The sequence below is a fragment of the Pungitius pungitius genome, chromosome 14, assembly GCF_949316345.1.
Source record: "Pungitius pungitius chromosome 14, fPunPun2.1, whole genome shotgun sequence".
In the NCBI taxonomy this organism is placed as follows: Eukaryota; Metazoa; Chordata; class Actinopteri; order Perciformes; family Gasterosteidae; genus Pungitius; species Pungitius pungitius.
In genome coordinates, this window is record NC_084913.1 from 2,675,587 (window position 1) to 2,695,649 (window position 20,063).

At 49.7% G+C, this 20,063-nt stretch overlaps 1 protein-coding gene across 1 annotated transcript in view; it reads right to left on the minus strand.

Annotated features, from left to right (window-relative positions):
- Window positions 1-494: 494 nt before the first annotated feature.
- The window catches only part of atrn (attractin), a 44,315-nt gene continuing 24,746 nt past the window's right edge, over window positions 495-20,063 (minus strand). Inside the window, 3 exon segments of the mRNA XM_062557393.1 lie at window positions 495-1,653; window positions 11,213-11,291; window positions 17,937-17,998. Of these exon segments, the coding sequence (XP_062413377.1) occupies window positions 1,294-1,653; window positions 11,213-11,291; window positions 17,937-17,998 (501 nt within the window). The 3' untranslated portion in view covers window positions 495-1,293.

The window sequence follows — 20,063 nt, forward strand, 5'->3', positions numbered from 1 at the left end:
TCTCTGCTTCTGGGATGCTCCCAGCGCCGATGAAGAGGAAGAGAGCGGGAAGAATGGCAGAGAGGAAGAGTGGAGAAGAAAAAGGTAAAGCTGAGACTGAGGAAGAGGAGGAGGAGGAGGAGGAGGAGGAGCAGGGCGGAATCTTTTCTTTCTCAACACACACACACACACACGCAAAGTACACACAAACAACAGATAAGGCAGAAAAGGCCGGCCGGGCGATTGGATCAGTGACGGGCTCGTAAATTAGAAGAGGAGCAGAGTAAGGACACGGGACAGGAGACGAGGAGACGAGATGCAAAGAGAAGTAAAAGGACCAAAAGAAGAAAGGGGGAGGAAAGTGAAACTTATAGAAGGCAAACAAGGACACAAGTTAAATCACAACAACAACAACTGACAAACAACGATGAGAAAAAAAAGATGTGAGTAAAAGAAACAGCCGAGGAGAGAAAGAAGAAGAGTTGATCATTTAAAGGTGAACAGTGGAAACATGGGGACGAAGGGGGGAGGGGGGGGGGGGGAAGAGTGAGGAGCGATACATTGCCTCAAGAAAAAGCCATGTGATCACTATCTGATCAGCCGGGTGGCGTTCAAGTGTCGGCGAGGAGGAACCTCTTTGAAGCGCCGAGCTACATCCGGGGAGATTAATTTAAAAGGAGGGCGACTCAGCAGAAGCCCTCAGTGCACCTGATACATACAGGCAACAAAGTGCACTGGATTAAAGGCTTTATTTTCCAAATGACACACACACACACACACACACACACACACACTGCGATACAGCAGAAGTGAAAGGAGCTTTGTTGGCAGAGCTCACACCTTCGACAAAAAATGCTCTATGTTTTATGGACTTTGCTCCCGTGGAGGAGAGTCACTGCGGCGCATGGCGTTTACACTTCATCTCCGTTAAGTGCCGGGACAAAAAAGGCGTCTCTTCTTATCCAGATGATGGCGGGTGATTAGGGGGGCCGCTCGGCTCCCTCCGATGGCGGGAAGCTTTTTCCTCCACTGTGCCATTCCCATTGCATTCACTGGTTTGATCACAGCGAGGCCTCAGGTAAAGGTTCGGCGCCAGTGAGGAGATATGATGGACCACTTCAGAGGGGCGGTGTCTCCTCCTCGCGTCCACGCCGCTCCATTTGTGAGGTGAATCACGACTTTTAAAAAGTGTCCCCGAATGTTTTCTGTGTTCATGCCAGCAGACGCTTCGTGGGCGTCGAACGTTGACTTCCAGCCAGAGATCATCTCCATGTTGGCACAAAACTCTCCGCTCTCATTTCTAAGTACAGCGTCTTAATCTACAGGACCAAATGGATTCACTGCATGACGACTCGTCAGGTGGACTACCCCCAATAAGCAACACCTCCTGCTGTCAATCATCAGGGCAGGAGATGTTTGACCTCTGTATGAAGAGAGGTTTCTTGTAGGTGGGTGGAGCTTCCTGGTGGTGGGTGGAGCTTCCCGTTGGGGAAACCAGACGAAAGGCAAAAGGAAACCGATGTTTTTTGCGGTTTTGGGGGGTAAGAACAAGAGGGGCGTGCTCACCTTGACGTTTCCTCCTATCAGGTCGGGCGGCTCGTCGTCCGTCTCCAAGGCGACGTTGATGGTGGCGAAAGGCCGGCTGGCCATCTGTTGCATCTCCCTCAGCAGTTGCTAGGGAGGAAGAGGAGGAGGAAGAGGAGGAGCGTGAAGGTCATTGACAGTTAAACACAAACTGACCTTTCATCTGCAGCTACCGAACACAATTGATCATCAGGACTACTTCATACACGGCTTGAAGAGGAACTCTCACTGGGTAAAAACATGTGCTGCATTGTGGGTAGAAACCTCGGACCAGACTCCATCCATTCAGAAAGAAGCCACGTAAACGGCTTCAGGCTCGTTATACAGAATCATCGAGTAGCTCGTGCTGATGCAGCTGGTTTGTAGCTTCTGAACTCCCTGCTGGCCACTGGTGTGTTTTTGAATGAATAAACCACATCATGGAGCTACAAAGAAACACCCTTTAAAGTGCACATTAAACAGCTTTTCAGGAGGAGTCTCCTTCTGCTCTGATTTATGTCATGGACCTTGGCCGGAGGAAGAGGAGGGAGGTGATTAAGGGGAAGGGAGGAGGGGGAGGGACCAGAAGCTGAGGAAATGTGAGGAGCGGAGTGGAGGAAACAAGGCCCCCCCTCCCCCTCCTCCCGGTCCTGTCGACTGTCAACGCCGCGGCGGCGCTATAAATAGACACAAGGCGCCGGTCCGCGAGACCTGGATGTGAAGGCGCGCGTTGTGGTGATCACACGTTCCTGGGGAGGGGGAGGGGGCAGGGGGGCAAAGAGTTTCTGATGGTGGCGACAACCAGCAGAACAGCTCGTGCCCCCCCCCTCCCCTTCCTCTATCGAGTCTATGGACTTGGTTCCCTTGATGAAATGGTGATTAAGTCATTTGAGGGTTACAGAAACAGCTCGAGGGGGAAAGTCTCGTTCTTCTTCTGCAGCGTCTGAAGAGCCAAAGAAAGCGTCTGGATGAAATGTCCCCCCCCCCCCCCCCCCGCGCCTCCCTCGCTGGAGCCAGCCAGCTCGTTAAATTCATGCGAGCGTCTGTTGGCGGGGGCCCAGAGCCCAATCTCCCAGCATCCTCTCTGTCTTTATTCTCCTTTATGAAAGGAATGATTTGACGAAGGTTCCACTCGGCCCTTTAACTGCCGTTAGCTGTTTAGCCGTTTCCCTCAGCTACCAGTGCTAAGCTAGGCTAACGGTATAATGGTAATGAATCAACACAAAGGAGATGTGCTCGGGCTCAATGGGCCTCGCGACTCTCCTGGAGCATTAAAAGTAACATTTTTATAACAAGTTGTGGAAGACATTTGTCATATTCGGCAATTACCGATTCTCAAATGAGTATAACTCTTATTTTACTTAATTTCATGTTTCTTTTTGACAGTTCACAAGAATAGTGGAGCGATTTTTCAGACATTACTTCCTTGTAATTGGGACAGCAATCATTATCCCTGACATTTTATGAGCCAAAGGATGAATCAATTAATCACAAAGGCAGATGAAGCTGTAAATAATTCATACTGCAGCCACTGTAATGGCATCTGATAGAAGACACAGCAGAACAGACTTGGATTCTGCCTCAAATAATATGAAAATGTTATTGTTAGAAGGTTAATCAGCAAGTAAATAAAACACAAAAGTACAACCAGACAGAAAATGAACTTATTATGCAGATCAAGAAATAAGAAACTACAATTGTGTGATAGAACAACAACTGAATTCCTATTTCACGAGTCCCAGTGCAAAGACGCACACACACACACACACACACACACACACACGCACACACACACACACACAGTGTCGAGTGCCCGATTTGTCACGATTACACATCCCACTGCGCGAGAGCCCCCGAGAGCCATGGTTTGTGTGTGTGTGTGCCCCCCCAGGGACGCCGCCATCTTGGCCCCGGAGTGCGGCTTCGACCCAAATGGCGATGTACTAACAGTAACTCTTGTGGAGCACTCGTCACATCACGGAGTGGGGTTTCCAGACGTCATTCGTTGCCGGGGGGCGAGGGGGGGACCAAGCAGATGGAGCAGCATCTGAATGCTGCAGTGAACAAACTTTAGATTCAGTGCCCCTCCCTCAGCGTTTCCAGTCACTGCTGCAGTGGAGCTTTAGTCACCCTGAATACAAATATTATGTTTATAATTGACATTTAGACTAGAAAACCATTTTTAAGGGAGGGAGACATATTTTTATGTATTTAAACACGCTTTGATTCTCCTCTCGGTAGAAGTAGATTTAACTTGTTTTGTGTTTGGAGGGATTTCACCAGCAGAACAGGCTGCAGATCTAAAAGGTGAATAAAGCGAGCCGGAGGTCTTTGAGCCTATTTCAGATCTTGCAGATAAAAACCAACACCAGCATTTATTTAGAGTATTGTTTCTGTGCACCTGAAAACAAATTCAAAACTAATTCACTCCCCTTTTTGGTCTCCACATGTGGGGGAAACATCTGGCCACCGCCTACTTTTCAACACTGAAGCCTCAAAAAGCACAATTCATAGTATCACGCCACGGTTGGCTCCTGGGACGCCATCCTCCACGGAGTCTCTATCCTTCCTTCTCTTCCAACAACCCCCCAGTACCCCGGTGGCTCTGGGAAACGCACTAAAAAATTAGAGGTTTGTTCTGTGTGTATTTCTAAGTAGAACTATAAAATAACAGTAGTGTAATTTAGTGTCAATTATAAAAGACACTTTGAAAACTACCTGCGGCTCCTGGAAATGAGTTTCTGCCAAAGAAAACAATCGATGGCTGCAACACGACATCAGCATGGGGCCCGTTTCTACGGCAACCAACCCAACAACAACAACAACAGAGAGGCGGTTCCGAGCAGTACAGGTGAAGCGAGGTCACTTCAGTGCGATGGTGCTCTGGAATTCTTGTGAAGATGCACTTTGCACAGACGTCGTTACGGCGAAGCAGGCAGCTGCTGTGCAGCAAACTCTCAGAAGCAGCTCGCCTCCTCCTTAAATTGGCTCTCAGTCTATTCTGCAGCGTCGTTAGCGTGTGTGTGTGTGTGTGTGTGTGTGTGTGTGTGTGTGTGTGACAATATCAGACTGAGGCAGAGGCAACTGTGCATAGATAAACCTAATTATGAGACGTGTGCACGGAGACGGGGACACACGGGCAGGCCGGTACCTTGGAGATACCTGCACATGAGCTGCAGTGGGGACACACACACACACACACACACACACACACACACACACACACAGAAATGAAATGCACATGATAGAACACAGATGCATAAACAGTGATGCACTCGCATGAGTGCAAACAGAGCCGTTGAAGGCGATTCTTGTGTTTGCACCGTGGGAACGTGAGATGAGCGCTTTCCCCAAATTGGATCATTTTGCAGCTGAAGCGATTGATGCTGCCCAGCAGGTCGTTGACTTGGAGCGTTTGGGGCTGAGCAGGTAACGTGCACGTGACGTGCGCTTCTTCTGCGGGCAGCTGAAGTCGTTGCTGCAGAGAGCGGCGAACCAAACAGTGGAAGCAAATACACACGTCGACCAATCGGTGGCCGAAGTTCATCATCGAAACGCTCTCACGTGCACAGACGCAGAGGACGTCTGGGGAATTCTCAAAGTGAGCAGCCGCCTGCCAAAGAGGGGGGGGGGGGGGGGGACAGGACAACACCAACAGAGCTACAGGTAAGACAAGAAGGGAAAATGAGACAAAGGAAGTTTGTGGACGAGTGACGAGAAGAAGAAGAAAGACAAAGGAGTTCAAAGAGGAGGCTCCTGGGAAGAGCCGGATCGTCCCGGACACACACACACACACACACACACACACACACACACACACACACACACACACACACACACACACACACACACACACACACACACACACACACACACACACACACACACACACACACACACACACACACACACACACACACACACACTTTATTTATTGATGAGTCTGTTTAAAATGCTATCGGTGACAGAGCTCTCAATCACTGGGGTGAGAAGTGTGGGGGGGGGGGGGGGGGGGTGTTCTCCCTCGCTTCATCTTTCCATCTCTCTGGCGGTGAGGAGGACCAACACAGGCAATGCTGACGAGGGAGAAGGCTTTGATCTTCCTCCCTCCCCCCACCTGCTGTGCTCCTCTCCGTCCGCCTCAACCCCCCCCACCCCTCCTCCCCCCGTCTCAGCGCGTCGATCTCCTGGACGCGGCGCCACAGAGCCGATCGATCTGCCACCATCAACGGAGCGAGAAGGAGAAGCCGAAAGCAGAAGCTCCACGATGGGAGGAGGCGGAGGTGGTCCGGAAGGTTTCAGTGGATCCCTCGGAGAGAGACACGAGGCCTCCAGGTGCTCAGGTCATCGAAGGTATCGTGACCCCCGGAGGCCGGATCCGATCCGGGGACAATTTTGACTTCATCGACATCAGAGGAAACTCCTGTGACTCTTTACCAAATCGCAACAGGTGTCGTTTAGGAGGCTGTGCAGCCTGCGTGTCAGACCCCTTGTTGCCATGGATACCCGACAACGACAAAAGGAGGGCAACGTCGGCTCTCCGAGTGTCAAGAGGAATCAGGACATTGTTATCCAGCCAATAAAAGAACAGTCCTAACTGCAGTAAATAGATCGACTTCACACTATTTGAATGTGAGAACTCAAAACGTGGAATTCCATCATGTGGTTGGTTTCAGGGCAGAATCTCACTGTTCAATCATCATCATTAGCGCTGCTTTACCATCATAATTTCTTAATGCGGCTCCTGTGAACTGCAGAGAATTAGGCCAGTATTGTTTTTTTCATGGGGAGCTTTTAAAAATTACGAGCAAATGAAATAAGGGGATTTAATGAAATGTTTCTCCAAATGGATTGAAAGTGTAATAAAATCTGATCCTGTGATAATACAGCTGATGATGATGATGATGTAATACAGCTGATGATGATGTAATACATCATCACATTGTGAGGACGGCGAGTTCTCCGGTGATCAGGATATTTTACAGGAGAAACCGGTCGGATGTCCATAGAGTCTCTGTCTTCCTCCCTCAGGTCTCCCAAAGTGTAAAGTCCCCTCTTATTTCAAATGAATGATCTTCATAATCATAAAACCAGCCTCATTTCACTGAGCTCTTTGGTTTTTCTATTGGACGTCCCTGCTTCATTAAGCTTATATTTAACGTTTAGTCGTATTACTCATTCTTAAATTAATTCTCGCAGTGCCACCTTGTGTAATGAGCATTTTCTTCATTTCATCGGGGGGGGAGGGGGGGTGAGGTAAGGCACTAAAAAACGCACTGTAATTCAACACCAACTGGGCTCATTTGAATGGGAAACATGTTTTTAATCCCATGAAAGTATTTTGCGTTTAGTCGTCCCGTCTCATGAGGACGTCCCATCTGGACCTCCCTCTTCCATCGTGGTGTTTTGGAAGCTTCACACCCAGCCGTCTCCATCAAAACACAGGAGGGGCAAAAGGTGGGGGTGCGGATGGGACGAGGCTCGTTGAAACAAAAACACGACGAGGGGCGGGGGGGAACGGGGGTGGGGGGCGCAGGCACGAGCCGCTGAAGAACTTTAAAGCCGGTTGGGAGTTTAAATCGGATCAAATCATGTTATTCCATTTAGTCCTCCCTGTGACCTGCTCCCATTCCTCAGACTCCTCTGTGCAGACCCTATATACATATATATGGTTGGGGGGGGGGTGGGGGGGCTCTGCCCCTCACTTTGATTAGAGAAAAAAAGAAAAGTTGCATTTACACATCACAGGCCATTGAGCAGCTTTCCACTCATTTTATGACATAATAGCAGGTATTTCTACCATGGAGGAGGGGGGGGGGCTTGACACCCCAGTTGACATTCATATTTATAGCGCAGGGGCGGCGGCGGGGGCAGCTTAATGGGGTAATAAATAAGTGAGGGTATCTGGAGACGTTTTATGCCTCCTCTGGCGGGGCGTAAAGGACCTGCAGTTAATCAGGGGGGGGGGGGGGGGGGGCGCAGCAGGCCGACGATCACGGCGCGTTATCGCATTCTGCATGTCTGTCAACACCTCGGGGCGCCATCCACGGCCCACACGCGCCACGTTATGGCTGATGAACGGCGGCGTTGGGATCGCGATGGATGTCGGGGGGGGGGGGCACCGACGCACAGTATTTAGCATATCAGTGTTTAACGCTCCCTGTGTGGGGGGAGAAGGACGTGAACAGCCATTTGCAATTGGGCCGCTGCGTCAGTGCCGCCCCAGAAGAACGCCCATGATTCACTGCGGTGGAAGGCGCCGCGCTCCACCTGTTCTTTAACGCACAAGGAAACCAAACGGCTGAAAGCTGCTGAGCTCCGATGTTCAAACCAGAACCCACGGACCTCAAACTCCTTTTCGGACTCGTGGGCCAAAAAAACTGCTGCCCCTCCGTCTTCTGACATCTGGCTGCTCCTTCAAAGGGTTCCTTGGGTCTCAGAGGAAGGCTTTGATTAGGAATCAGACAGGAACACACACACACACACACACACACACACACACACACACACACACACACCTCCACGTGTCCTCAACAGGTGTTTGCCCGCCACAGCAGACCAACCTTCACGCCCCCCCCCCCCCCCGGTGTCGTTTTCTTTTTCAAAGACAATCATCTACAAAGCATTCAGATCCAGAAGTTAATGTTGTTTCAAGTTCCTCACGGTAACTTGAATATTCATTATGAAACTAAGTGAAACACGTTTATCCACCTGCACCTGCAGGTCCACTTCATACGGACTTTATTACTATTCCAGTATGGAATTTATTTTATATTGTATAAGTGTGTGTGTGTGTGTGTGTGTCAGATTTGTACGCATCCTGGAGCAGTAACACAATGATTTGAGATGGCTGAAGTTATCAGTTCTTTCTCTGTAGACTGTGAAGTGTTTTATCCCCACATGGTCCTTCATGCGTACAGTGTGTGTGTGTGTGTGTGTGTGTGTGTGTGTGTGTGTGTGTGTGTGTGTGGAAGGAGGACCTACATCACTGCTCATTTCCAGATGATCCATCATCACTTGAGCGTTCTGAAGATAAATGTAGATGGCAGGAGAACCGGGGTTTTCTTTCCGCGGATCCTCGAGACGACCAACGGAGAGAAATTGCTGTTGACTTTTCCGGGATGGGGTCAAATTAAAAACTAATAACCAACATCGCTGCGAGCTGCCATTCGGGGTCCAAACAGTCGACGGAGGGAAGCGGCTCGATTGCACCACGTCGGTCTGAATCGAAGCGAGAGCGATCACACACACACACACACACTCACACACACTCACACACACTTGTTTCATCAACACAATGTGCGCCGCAGTAATTGCACACTCGCTCCCCCCGCCAGCCGTATTTCATTTTGGGAAAGCGCTTGAACGGCTTAATTAAAAACACGGAGCGGGTTTGGGGACAAAGCGGATTTGCACGAGGCCCCCGTGCACACGTTGGCTGCTTCAGCAACCTGCACTGTGCTCGTGTGTGGAAGGAGTTCTAGACTAAAAGCACAGTTTTATTTTACAATTGTGGGCCTGTGAAAAAAAAATATTAAACCCCCCCCCCCCAAAAACAAGGCCACGGTGAGTGAAATGTGATAAAAAAGAAAAGGAGCACGCTGTGCTTTTATGGCCGTGTTGTGAATGTGAAGCGAAAATTGAACACAAAGCAGATGCAGTTAAAGCATTTTAGAAATATCTTCTGTTGGGGAGGGGGGAAGGGAGGGGGGGGGGGGGGGGGCACTTCAAGCAAAGCAACACACGTTGTGTTCCCACAGTGACACAACCTACACACACAGCGGCTGCACAGGAGCCTCTCAGGGCTTCCTTCTTTGCTTTTAGCAGTAACAAGTATTCAATGTGGCAGAAATACATCAGTTCACTGTAAAAAAACAACATACACAAGTTAAATATTCATTGTGAAAGTACATCGACTGAGAGTCATTACAAAGGAAGCAAGAGTAAACACAACCAACTAAAGCCCCCCGGTGTTGGTGTGAATATTCAGAGTCAAACTAAATACACAGCGTTAAAGTTAATTTAAAGCTGGTGTCATTGGGGGGGGGGGGGGGTGTTCTTGATAGATAAACATCACAGTGCGTCCCATTTCCTCTACCAATGAAAAAGGCCATTAACGTCACACCTTCCTGTCCTCCAGCACCTTTAAGCCCCCAAGCTTTAAATCTGCAGTGCGTTTCAAGAGCTGGTTTCCAGACCCCCCCCCACCCCCAAAAAAAAGGTGCGAAGCGAGATTTTCTTCCCTCCCACCAATCGATACATGAAAACCATGGATTTGGCGGAATTGTCAGAAGGGACGTGACAACCGTCCGTCACTTGGATACCCTTTGTGCGGCCTGGGGGGGGGGGGGGGGCGGGGCGGGGGCGGGGCCGCGGTTTGACGGACGGCTCTACGGTCCTTTCAAACAACCATCGACTTTCTCTTCGGTAGAACGACACGGCGCGCATAAGAACGAGTCGCTGCGGCCACTGCTCTTCGGGGGGGGGGGGGGGGGGGGGGGAAACCAGCTCTTTCAGGGACCCACGGCGTGAAATTAAATGCCGTTTTCTAGGAGACGCTGTTTGTGCAACATTTTGATGAACGCTGAAAGGCTTTCATCTTATTTTGGGTTCTTCTCGTGTAAAACTGCCATCAAGCCGGTGGGAGAGAAAAGCATCTCATGAGCTTTTGGTGAAAGACGTCCGCACTTTAAACAACGGCGACAAACACAACGTGCTCATGGATTTCTTCCTGGAGTCTTTGCTCCATTTGAACTGAACTCCTTATCCGTGGGGCGGGTTTATCACCCGTTGATTTAGAAATATATACGACTGCATGTCTGCAGAGATAAGGAGAAATAAAATAGGAATGACAAATAGAACAAAGGTCCCAGAACGGAGCCCGGGGGGGGGGGGGATCACGTTGTCCGTGCAATACAGCGCTGCGGATTAGCTTAGCATAAGGACAGGAAGCAGCTACGCTACAGGGGCTCTGTGCAAACTGTCCTTTCGATTTCAGAGGCCATTTACAAAGTTAGAAATACAGATGTTTTACCAAACGTGGTAAAAAGGAAACAAAGGCACTAATTACAATCTTTGACAAAGTGGTGTAAATAAAGCAGGACCCCTGATGACCAAGTGCCTGGTCAGCGCTGTTCATTGTGATCCACTGATAACCGAACACATCCAAACCCATGTGGCTCCCATGAGTCATCGGAGAGCTCGTCTTTTCTTCTAAACAATCCTCCATCCACCAGAGAAAAGTGGGCCGAGGTGGTTTCAAGAGGAGACGTTGGATTTAAAAGCAAATGATAAAATGAAAATAGATTTACAGCTACTGTCATCTCCGCTCCTTCAAGGCAGCCTACAGTGAAAAAAAATAAAAAAACAGGCCATGTCTCAGTGTTCAGAAAAGATGCTCCTGTTCTTCTCAATAAAAGACGTTTTCTCACCATAAACCTCGGTGACAAATTCAATTTCATCTCTGAAAAGCAAAACCCATCAAAGTGAAGCAGCTCACAGCCTCATCTCTGTAACCAGAGCGGGCCGAGATGTCACCGAGATGTCACAGAGAGTCCCCTCGCCCCCCCCCCCCCCCGGAGGGGACACGGCTCCTCCTTCAAGCAGCATCCAGCTCAACGGAAGCCACCCGGTGCGCGTGCGGCGGCGGCGGCGTGCGCCTCTGGCTTACCTCTCGTCGCCGTGACGCCCAGCAGCTTTGTTTGATCTTCCAGACCACGGCGGCCACGAGGAGGAGGGACAGGAAGCAGCTGTGGACAGACAGGGGACGGGGGGGGGGGGGGGGGGGGACAGGGAGACCGATCAGAAAGGGACACCGATTTGAAGAGGTGAAAAGGTGATGAGCGTGCGACCTTTGACCTGCTCACACGCCCCCAACAGCTTCGCAACACTACTCTATAGTGAAAATATACATATTTATATGTGTATTTGAATATTTGTGTTTGTTTACTTCTAACATTGAATCTATTTAAAAAGTCAAGCATACATTCAGTTAATTTTATTTATTTTACTGATGAAAGGAAAAAACTAAACGTCCGTCAACTCTTAAAATATGGAGAGGATAGTTTGCATAAACGCATTTATTTGGTCTCATTCATAAAGTATTCAACATGTACAGATGTTTTGAATGACGCATGCATTATTCAACCCTTAAGGTTCTTTCTTATAAAATATACAAAGAATCAAAAGCTGGGTGTTCTTTGCACTCTGCAGACTAAATCCCCTCGAGGCAACGAAGGAAGCAGCGACATGTCTCAGAGAGAAGGTGTGTGTGTGTGTGTGTGTGTGTGTGTGTGTGTGTGTGTGTGTACTCCACTTCCTCCGGCTGCTTTCACACTTGCACTTAGGAAGCTGCTGAAGACGACAGGTCAGAAAACCACGAAGAGAGAAAAAGAGTGTGTGCATGTGCATGTGTGTGTGTTCATGCATGTGTGTGTGTGTGCGCGTGCTAATACATCAGACAGCATCCCCTGCGATCTGAGCTTGGGGGACGGCGGACATGCGGCGTTACAGCCTGACAGAGTTTGGCCCCCTCTTCACTCTAAATGCCTCCATGCATTTGAACGCTGGCTGTGACGTGTCACTCTGAGGCTCTAAGTGCCGTCCTTCCACAGGAATTAAATATAATCCCTCATCTCTCCGGAGATCCATCCATCCTTATTGATCTGGCTCCCTGCTCGCCGCCTAAGGAGCGACCCGCGTGAGTAGACATCAGCCGCTCATCAGAGAGGGGGGGAGGGGGGGGGGGGGGGGGGGGGGGGCGAACAAAGGACAGGCGGCGGAGAAGAAGAGGAGAAAAGGGACGGGAATAGTGAGATTAGAAAGTGCAAGCTGGAGTCAGAACGAAGACAGAAGTGATGAGGGGGCAGAAAAACTGGGCTCCACTCGACCCCCCCCCCCCCCCCCCCAGGCCCCGGCCGAGGTCCACAGTCTCTCTACGATCTCTACATTTTCTGCAGGCTCTTTCGGCCTTTCGACCGATGAGTAAGCTGCAGCAGGACCAAAGCCGGCCGGGTGGCTCAGGCCTTCTGTGCAACTTATATTCAGGAGACTCGGGGTTTACATCTGAATGAAGCTTGAGTGGTTGAACTGTAGTTGTGACAGAGTTTGTAAATGGATGTTCGTGAGCAGCTCCATCTGACTCAATCCATCCAGACGAGAAAAACAACGTTTGACTCTGAAGTCTCTGTTTCCTTTGGGATTTATATAACGAGTGCCACTTTCAAAATCTAAAAACTAATACCCCACATTGGCTTGGAAACTCGATAAATTGCCCACAAATTGAGTGTGATTTTAGTCATTCGGGGATTATAAAGTCTTATCGCCATCAAGTCGTTAAAAACCTCGGGGCCCGAGCTTTTATTTTGAAAGCAGAAGTAAACTAAGCAGGGAACGCTTTCCAGGAAGCTGACGTTTCCAAACGTGGAAAGCGCGTTTAAAGCGTGTTCGGGAGGATTCATTCTAACGCAGCAGTGAGTCCAAGGGGCCCACAAGCTCGAGTGCAATGCATCCTGGGACGTTTTCAAAATCGACACTTTCCGTCAGCCCTGATTGGACGGCACATACAAAAAAAAGCAGGCGAATCTTCCCCATGAAGCGCTTAAAGTCAACCGAGCCGCTTTACTGCAGTAACTTTAAGGATCATGTTCAGTCATGAATGTTGTTGCAACAAATGGCATCAACGTGAATAATGCACTGTAAACAGGTGCCTTTCCTTTGGATTGGTGATACGTGCCGTTGGGTTTTCTTGCCACGTCATGTTGCATCTCTTTAACAATCCAGCCTTTAGTGGGTGACCCTTTTTTAATACTTTAGTGGGTGACCCTTTTGCTACAATGGACAAGATGTTGAATTTAAAAAGAAATGAACATGTGACCGAAGGCAAAAGAAGGAGGACGAATCCCAAAGGGGCCGGGGGGGGTGGGGGGGGGGGGGGGGGAGACCGAGGCTCGGCGCTAACCCGCCCGGGGCGGCAAGGGTAAAACCGCCATTTTCTCTGGGAGTGCTAGTTTGTTTGCTCCCCCCCCCGAGGCTGCTGGGACACTTCCAGGCCGGAACATGTGGCAGAATGCAGATCTGTGTCTGCAGCTTTGATCGGTTCGCTCATCGCCCCGAGCGCAGCGGGGGGGAAGAGGAGTGGGGGGTGGTGTGGGCGGGGCCGGGCAAAGGGCTGATTGGAGAGAAATCCACCGGCACGTTTGAAAGCAGGTTTAAAGCGGAGCGTTTGTTCGGTTCTTTTCTTTGCAGACGTGTCGATCAAATCAACGTCCACTTAAGGGCGTTTAAACAGGTGTGTGATGCAGCTCAACTTCTTCCCCTTCAGCCTCGTTCACGGATGGTAATTAGCTGCAGATAATTAAATTTGCCACCACAGTTATCGTTTCACCTCTTGAGACGGGAGGCGAGCGGCTAATTAAAACTGACACTTTGTTTGTAAAGTTCAATTAAAAAAAAAAAAAGCAGCCTGGGCTACAGTTTTTAGGCTGAAACACACATGTTATCCTGAACATCTGCTGCTGTGACATCTACCTGTGGGAAGCCGTTTGTTGGGAGGAATTCTGCTGGTCTGAGATGTAATCTCATGAAAAGAGCAGCAGTGGTGATAAAAAAATTTTTTTAAAAGGGACAAAAACAACTCTGGGAATACAAGGATTTAGAAATTGATTGAATAGAGGAGCAGCTTCGCTCTGAAAACCCTTTCATTCTGAACCAATAGAGGAACAGAAGAGGGCTTGGTTCCACAAGTCCTTCTGCACCATCCTGCAGGACAACAGAAGCCCTGATGAGTCCCTGTCCCCCAGGTGTCTCCAGAGGGACAAATATTACATGTTTATTATATATTTGTATTGGAGAGTGTCATGGCTCTTTGTCAATATGTTTGGTCCCCTGCGTCGACAGAGAGAGAGAGACACACACACACACACACACACACACACACACACACACACACACACACACACACACACACACACACACACACACACACACACACACACACACACACACAGACACACAGACACACACACACAGAGAGAGAGATGTCCGTCAGCAATGAGCATGCGTTGTGTGCTGGTTGTGAGTGTTTGTGTGTTTGTGCACATGAGCGAGCAGCACAAATATCTATTATTAAATCCTGCTGGTGGAGACCGGGAGCAGCCGTGGTGGTTTCTCCCACAGAGCGTGAATGTGGGTTTAATACCAATGATTCACCTTCAGCGCGTCGCATCGGCTCCAACATAAACGGATTTTCTTTTTCCAACCTATTTACCACGACTAAAAAGTGAGAAACGCCACAAATTCTCCGAATGACGGAGGGCGTTGACAGTCGGAGAGTCGGTGCGAGTTGTCGTGTTGACATGTGACCGCTTGTAGAACAATGAGCGAATCATTGCTTTACTCCCGTAGAGCGCCGTAGGATTTAGACATTTCTCTGGAATCTACCAAAGTAAAGCCACGTGATACGATTCAACACGTCAGCGTTTCATCGCCGTCGCGCTCCGCGTGTTGTTGTTGTTGTTTTTTGTCGCGTTCCGCCCCGGCTGTCAATCACCAGCCAGCCGCCTCCGTCCGCGCTGCGGGGGACGCTGATGGAGGCCGACGTTTGTGTGCAAACACGCAGGAGTGAGGCGGCCGCGGCCAACGCCGCTCTCCTCGCCACCAAGGACACACACACACACACACACACACACGACCAATGTCTAAATGTAAAAAGCTCTTTGATTTGTAATAATCAACAGCCAGTATTGTGGTTCTGACTGGTAGCATTTCTAATTAAAGATTCCCACGGTTCACCTGTCACTAAAACAGTGTTCCTGGTAACAGCTGGAGAAAATCACAGCAGCACACTGGAGATCAATGATGCACATTTGTGAAACCATTGATTCCAGGACGTCTATTTAGCATTATGTGTGCGATTTAAAAAAGAAAGAAAAGAATCATAGGCATCAACGTCGTTTTACAGCAATCTTAAATTAACATTGCAACTCTGTGAACGCCATTTACGCCGTCGATTACGTGATTTCTGATCCGCGCCGACGGACGCACACAAAGGGAAACACAAGCCGCCGACGTCTCAGCGCGAATGAATAATTTATCTGGAGCTTCTCTGCTAAGCAGCACCTGTGTGCCCCCCCCGCTACGTTAGGAACTGATGAAGACGAAGACGATGAGAAGGAAGCACCGCCCCAAAAACTCAGGCGCTGAATAACACCAAATTGTTACAATTAGCCTTTTATTGACTTTTCCAAGTCGTCTGATTGCAACCGAAGGTGCTGCCCCCTGCTGGCCGTGAGGGAGAAACAAGGCGCTGATTTTAAATGGCATTCAAATCAGAATTTGTTCTTCAATATTTAGGTCAACTTTGGAAAACACACCAACAAACTTAACTTTTTTTTTTTAAAGGATCTCAGAAACTACTTTAGGGAGAGAAAAATGTAGACCGGATGATGTAAAAAGTTTGACTTGAGGAGTGGCCACAATGACAGCGATATCTCCGTGACAGACGTGTCCCAGTGTGCGATGTTAAAAAAGCTTTTAGCTTCCGCCGCGCAGCAGCTTGGACTTATGTGGCCAAGAAATGTGTCATTCAGGTCACTGCCACTTCAAAAGGGCGCTCGCTTTTGCAGCAGCCAAGTTTTAAATTAAAAACATGACAGCGAAAAGCTCACAAAAACATTTTCAAAATCATTTCATTTTTTTTTTTAACATTGTGATGGGATTTTAAAAAGGCCTGAAAGAAAAACATTCATTTTGTTTGGCATTCATGAAAAAAGTTCCTCATACATTTTGGAAGTTAAAAATAGAGTTTAAATAATATAAGAATAAAAATAAATGTCGATTCACTCAGAAGCTGGCTGTGAATAAAGAGTGAATTTATTTTTTGTTTCTGCTGTAGTTTCATGCATCGCTCTGCGAGAGAGAGGTGGGAGTGAAAAACAGCAAACAATTTCCACGTTAATTAGCATCGCCCCCCCCTCCCCTCCTCCTCTCCCCCCCCCCCCCCCCCCCCCTCCCGACGCAAACAACGCGGCGCCCCAAAGAACCAGAAGCAAACAGGGAGGAGGCAGCGAGCGTCACTTCAGACCCGCTCAGCTGAAGCTAAATCAGTGGCAGGCGGCGAAAAAACAAGACTGAGCTGTGGGATTAAGAGCAAACCAGAGAGAGAGAGAGAGAGAGAGGTGGGAGGCTGGGAGGGGGAGGGGGGGTAATTTGACAGAAGGGAGCGGGGCAGATGGAGGGAACAGAGGAAGGAAGCAGAGCAGAAGGAGGGGATGAAGGGAGAGTGACAGGAGAGCGTGATGATGGGGGAGAGGGAAACGGGGAGGAGGCGAGGGACGAAAAGGGGAGAGAGGGGAAGCCAACAGAAGGGGGGCGGGGGGGCGCAGGGCCGCCACACCACTGAGAAAGAAAAAAAAACTCCACTAAAAGTGGCCGGTGATTGATCCAATCGATGCGGGGACACAGCGCTCTGTGCGTTGCGTGATGGAATCGGCATAAATAAAGTACAAAGATCGGCGGCTGGATCAATAGGCGGCAGACGGCCCACATTCCTCCTCCACGGGATCCACGGGAGGAGAAACACTCGCGTGGTGCCTCACATTTATGAAAGCAAACTAAAAACAATCAATAACACATCAGGGAAGCCGCCGCGGTTCAGGGATTCCTCACAGCTCGACTTTACAAAGCAACACTTTGCTCCGACAAAGATCCCCGAATTCTACGCGGGATCCAAGAGTCCCCCGAAGAACACCGGGTCTGGAGAAACACATCAAACGCACCCCCGCCTCCCTCCCGTGACGTGGACTCGCCACGTTTCAACATCTCTTGAGTGTCTCCGAGTGTCTCGCTACAGACGTGAGCCCCTCGGTCGGGCCGAGGGGAGCGATGACGCGTCAACGAGCAGATACAGAGAACTAGAAGGGCGAAGGGTAAAGCCTGCTGGTCGCTAAGCTAATTCAAGCCATTCAGCGCCTTCGGGTCCTAAGGGTCGCACACTTGTGTGTTCGTGAGCTGTATTGGAAACTCCTTTGCATATTAAAGCGTTTGAGATCTATCTGAATGCTGTTGAAAAAGAAGATTTCTGCACGAGGAGGAGAGCTGCAGAATCGAGAGGATTCACATCCCAAAGCATGCAGAGCTGCTCGTGTTTGGACGCTTGAATGAAATAATACACCCGTGTTCTCTAATCCATCATATCTGGACAGTGTGTGTGTGTTTAGGGACAACTAACCAGCGAGCTGCACAGCTCCTTCACTGTAACGGCCCAGCAGAGCAGCTTGGCTGATCCATCAGCACACACACACACACACACACACACACACGCACACCAACACCTCTGCGGCTTGGATTAATAGAATTGACGAGATGGGGTTCATGGGGGGGGGGGGGCTGCTCACCTGAAGAACGTGACAAAGAACTGCACCAGATCCATGAAGTTACTGTGCTGCGAGAAGGCGATCTGCGGAAGGAGAGAGAGGGACATTTAATGAGGGAGGTCAGCGTTAAACATTCATAAACATGCAAGCTCTGGGAGGGGGGGGGGGGTTGACCTTGTCAATCAAGACGAGACAAGCGACTCACAGCTACGGGGAGGTTCTCGGTCCGTCTGCTAATCGGGACGCCTGACAAAGCCACGAGGGGCCGAGCAGGAAAAAATGATTTAAAAAAAAACAGAAATATTCACTTCTGTAATCATCAGTCAGAGCAATTGTGCTAACGATACCCCATCTTAATCAGGGTTGCTAGGGGTAACGCCGGCAGGCCTGTACCACCCCTCCTCCACCTGATCATCATCATCTTCTTCCTTCCCCTCCTCACACTTCCCACCCTCTGAAATGCCTCGCCATGAAACGCGTCCTGCCAACATCACACCGCTGCCTCCCCCTGGCAGCACCGGGGTACTGCACCTCGTGGTCCACAGCAGAACTACCCTCGCACATCTTTGACACCCCGGACCACGACTTCTCATCGATGCTGCTTGCTATTCCTCAGCAAAGCTGTCATTTGCATACAAATCTACAAAGAGAGAAGCGGAGGTGTCTGGGGGGGGGGGGGGGGGCAGCCTTGTGTGTGTTAGATTAGTATATGAATACTTCATTACAATACACGCACACAGAGACTTGATGATGAAGAACAACGCGGGTCCAAGGGCAGCAGCAGTGAGGTGGTGGAGGGGTGGGCGTAGAGGGGGGGGGGGGGGGTAATTTACTGTTGAAGTCAGCACCATCTGGCTCACTAATGTGTTGCTGTTGATTACTGTTGAGTGATCATTTCTCTCCGGACGGCGAGGAGAAGTTTGGGGAGGCGACGCGCCCCGAGAAAACTTCCCAAAAGATGTCAGCGGCGTGGATCCCGTTTTAAAGAGCTTCCTTCTCCCCCTTTGACCTCACAATCCAACACTAGCAGGATTTACTTGTTTTTCGTAAAATCTACCTGCACAAAGCAGAGAAATAGGTTTCCGAGGTGTTGATTAGACACAGGCAGTAAGTCCTGAGAATCCGGATCTCATCGACAGGTTCAACGCAAATGAATAAAAAAGGATTATCTGGAGTGTGAGATCTTTAGAAACCTTCAATTAAAGTTTAGTTTGACTGTGACAACAGAAATAAAGCACAGGCCCAAATGCAGATTTTGATCAGTATTTCCGCTAAAAGTGTTTTCAATGCTCTGGTCTGTGATTTGATCGTTTGATTCCATCACCTACAGGTTTCGAACGGACATTCTGGCCGGGCTTCGGTCCTCCTGGTGACGGTTGGACTTGGCGATGGCGTCCCCGTGCACAACATCCCGTTTCGTATTTGCATTGATCCTCATCGCCGCGTTTAAACAACAAGCAGCTGTCTGATTTCTGCTGCTGCCGCTGCACGCTCGGTGTGCGTTTCCTCCCCTCCGAGTGTGTGCGATCAGTATCGACGCGGCCCATCAGGCAGCCGTGCGTGGCCCAGATAAACACTCCACAAGTGCACACGGAGGCCCGGCTGATAGCTGCTGCAGCTGCTCCACAGCGGGGCATTAAATCGGAGGCTGTTCTAATCTCACCGTATCATGACATGTTCACTAAGGCACGGAACAGGAGATCACAGCGCTTTAATGTAATTAGTCTGGGATTTGCGTTTCATTACAAACATCATTAAATTCAGATCCATTCTTCATCGGGAGAGAGGGAGAAATAAAAAATAAAAAAACAGAAGGGGTGGGAGAACTCCTCGCTGACTAATCTGGGCGCTTTGATGCCGCGAGCTGCTCGGCGGTAATGAAGTCGTCACAGAACGCTCTCCGACCGCTGCTGCAGGATCTCAATTTCGGCGGGTCAGAAGGACTCGGTGCAGCTCTGCTCGGGTCCCCCGAATAGAACCCGCTCGGCAGAAGGTTGTGATGAATTCCTTAAGAAGCGGAGCGGGTCGGGAAATAAACTCCAACGCTGCCCTCTAATAACCACGTGGGGGCAAACAGAAGCCACCTTGAGGTGCTGTGCCGGTGGTGGGAGGTGGGGGCGGATAGGGGGGGGGGGGGGGGGGGGGCTT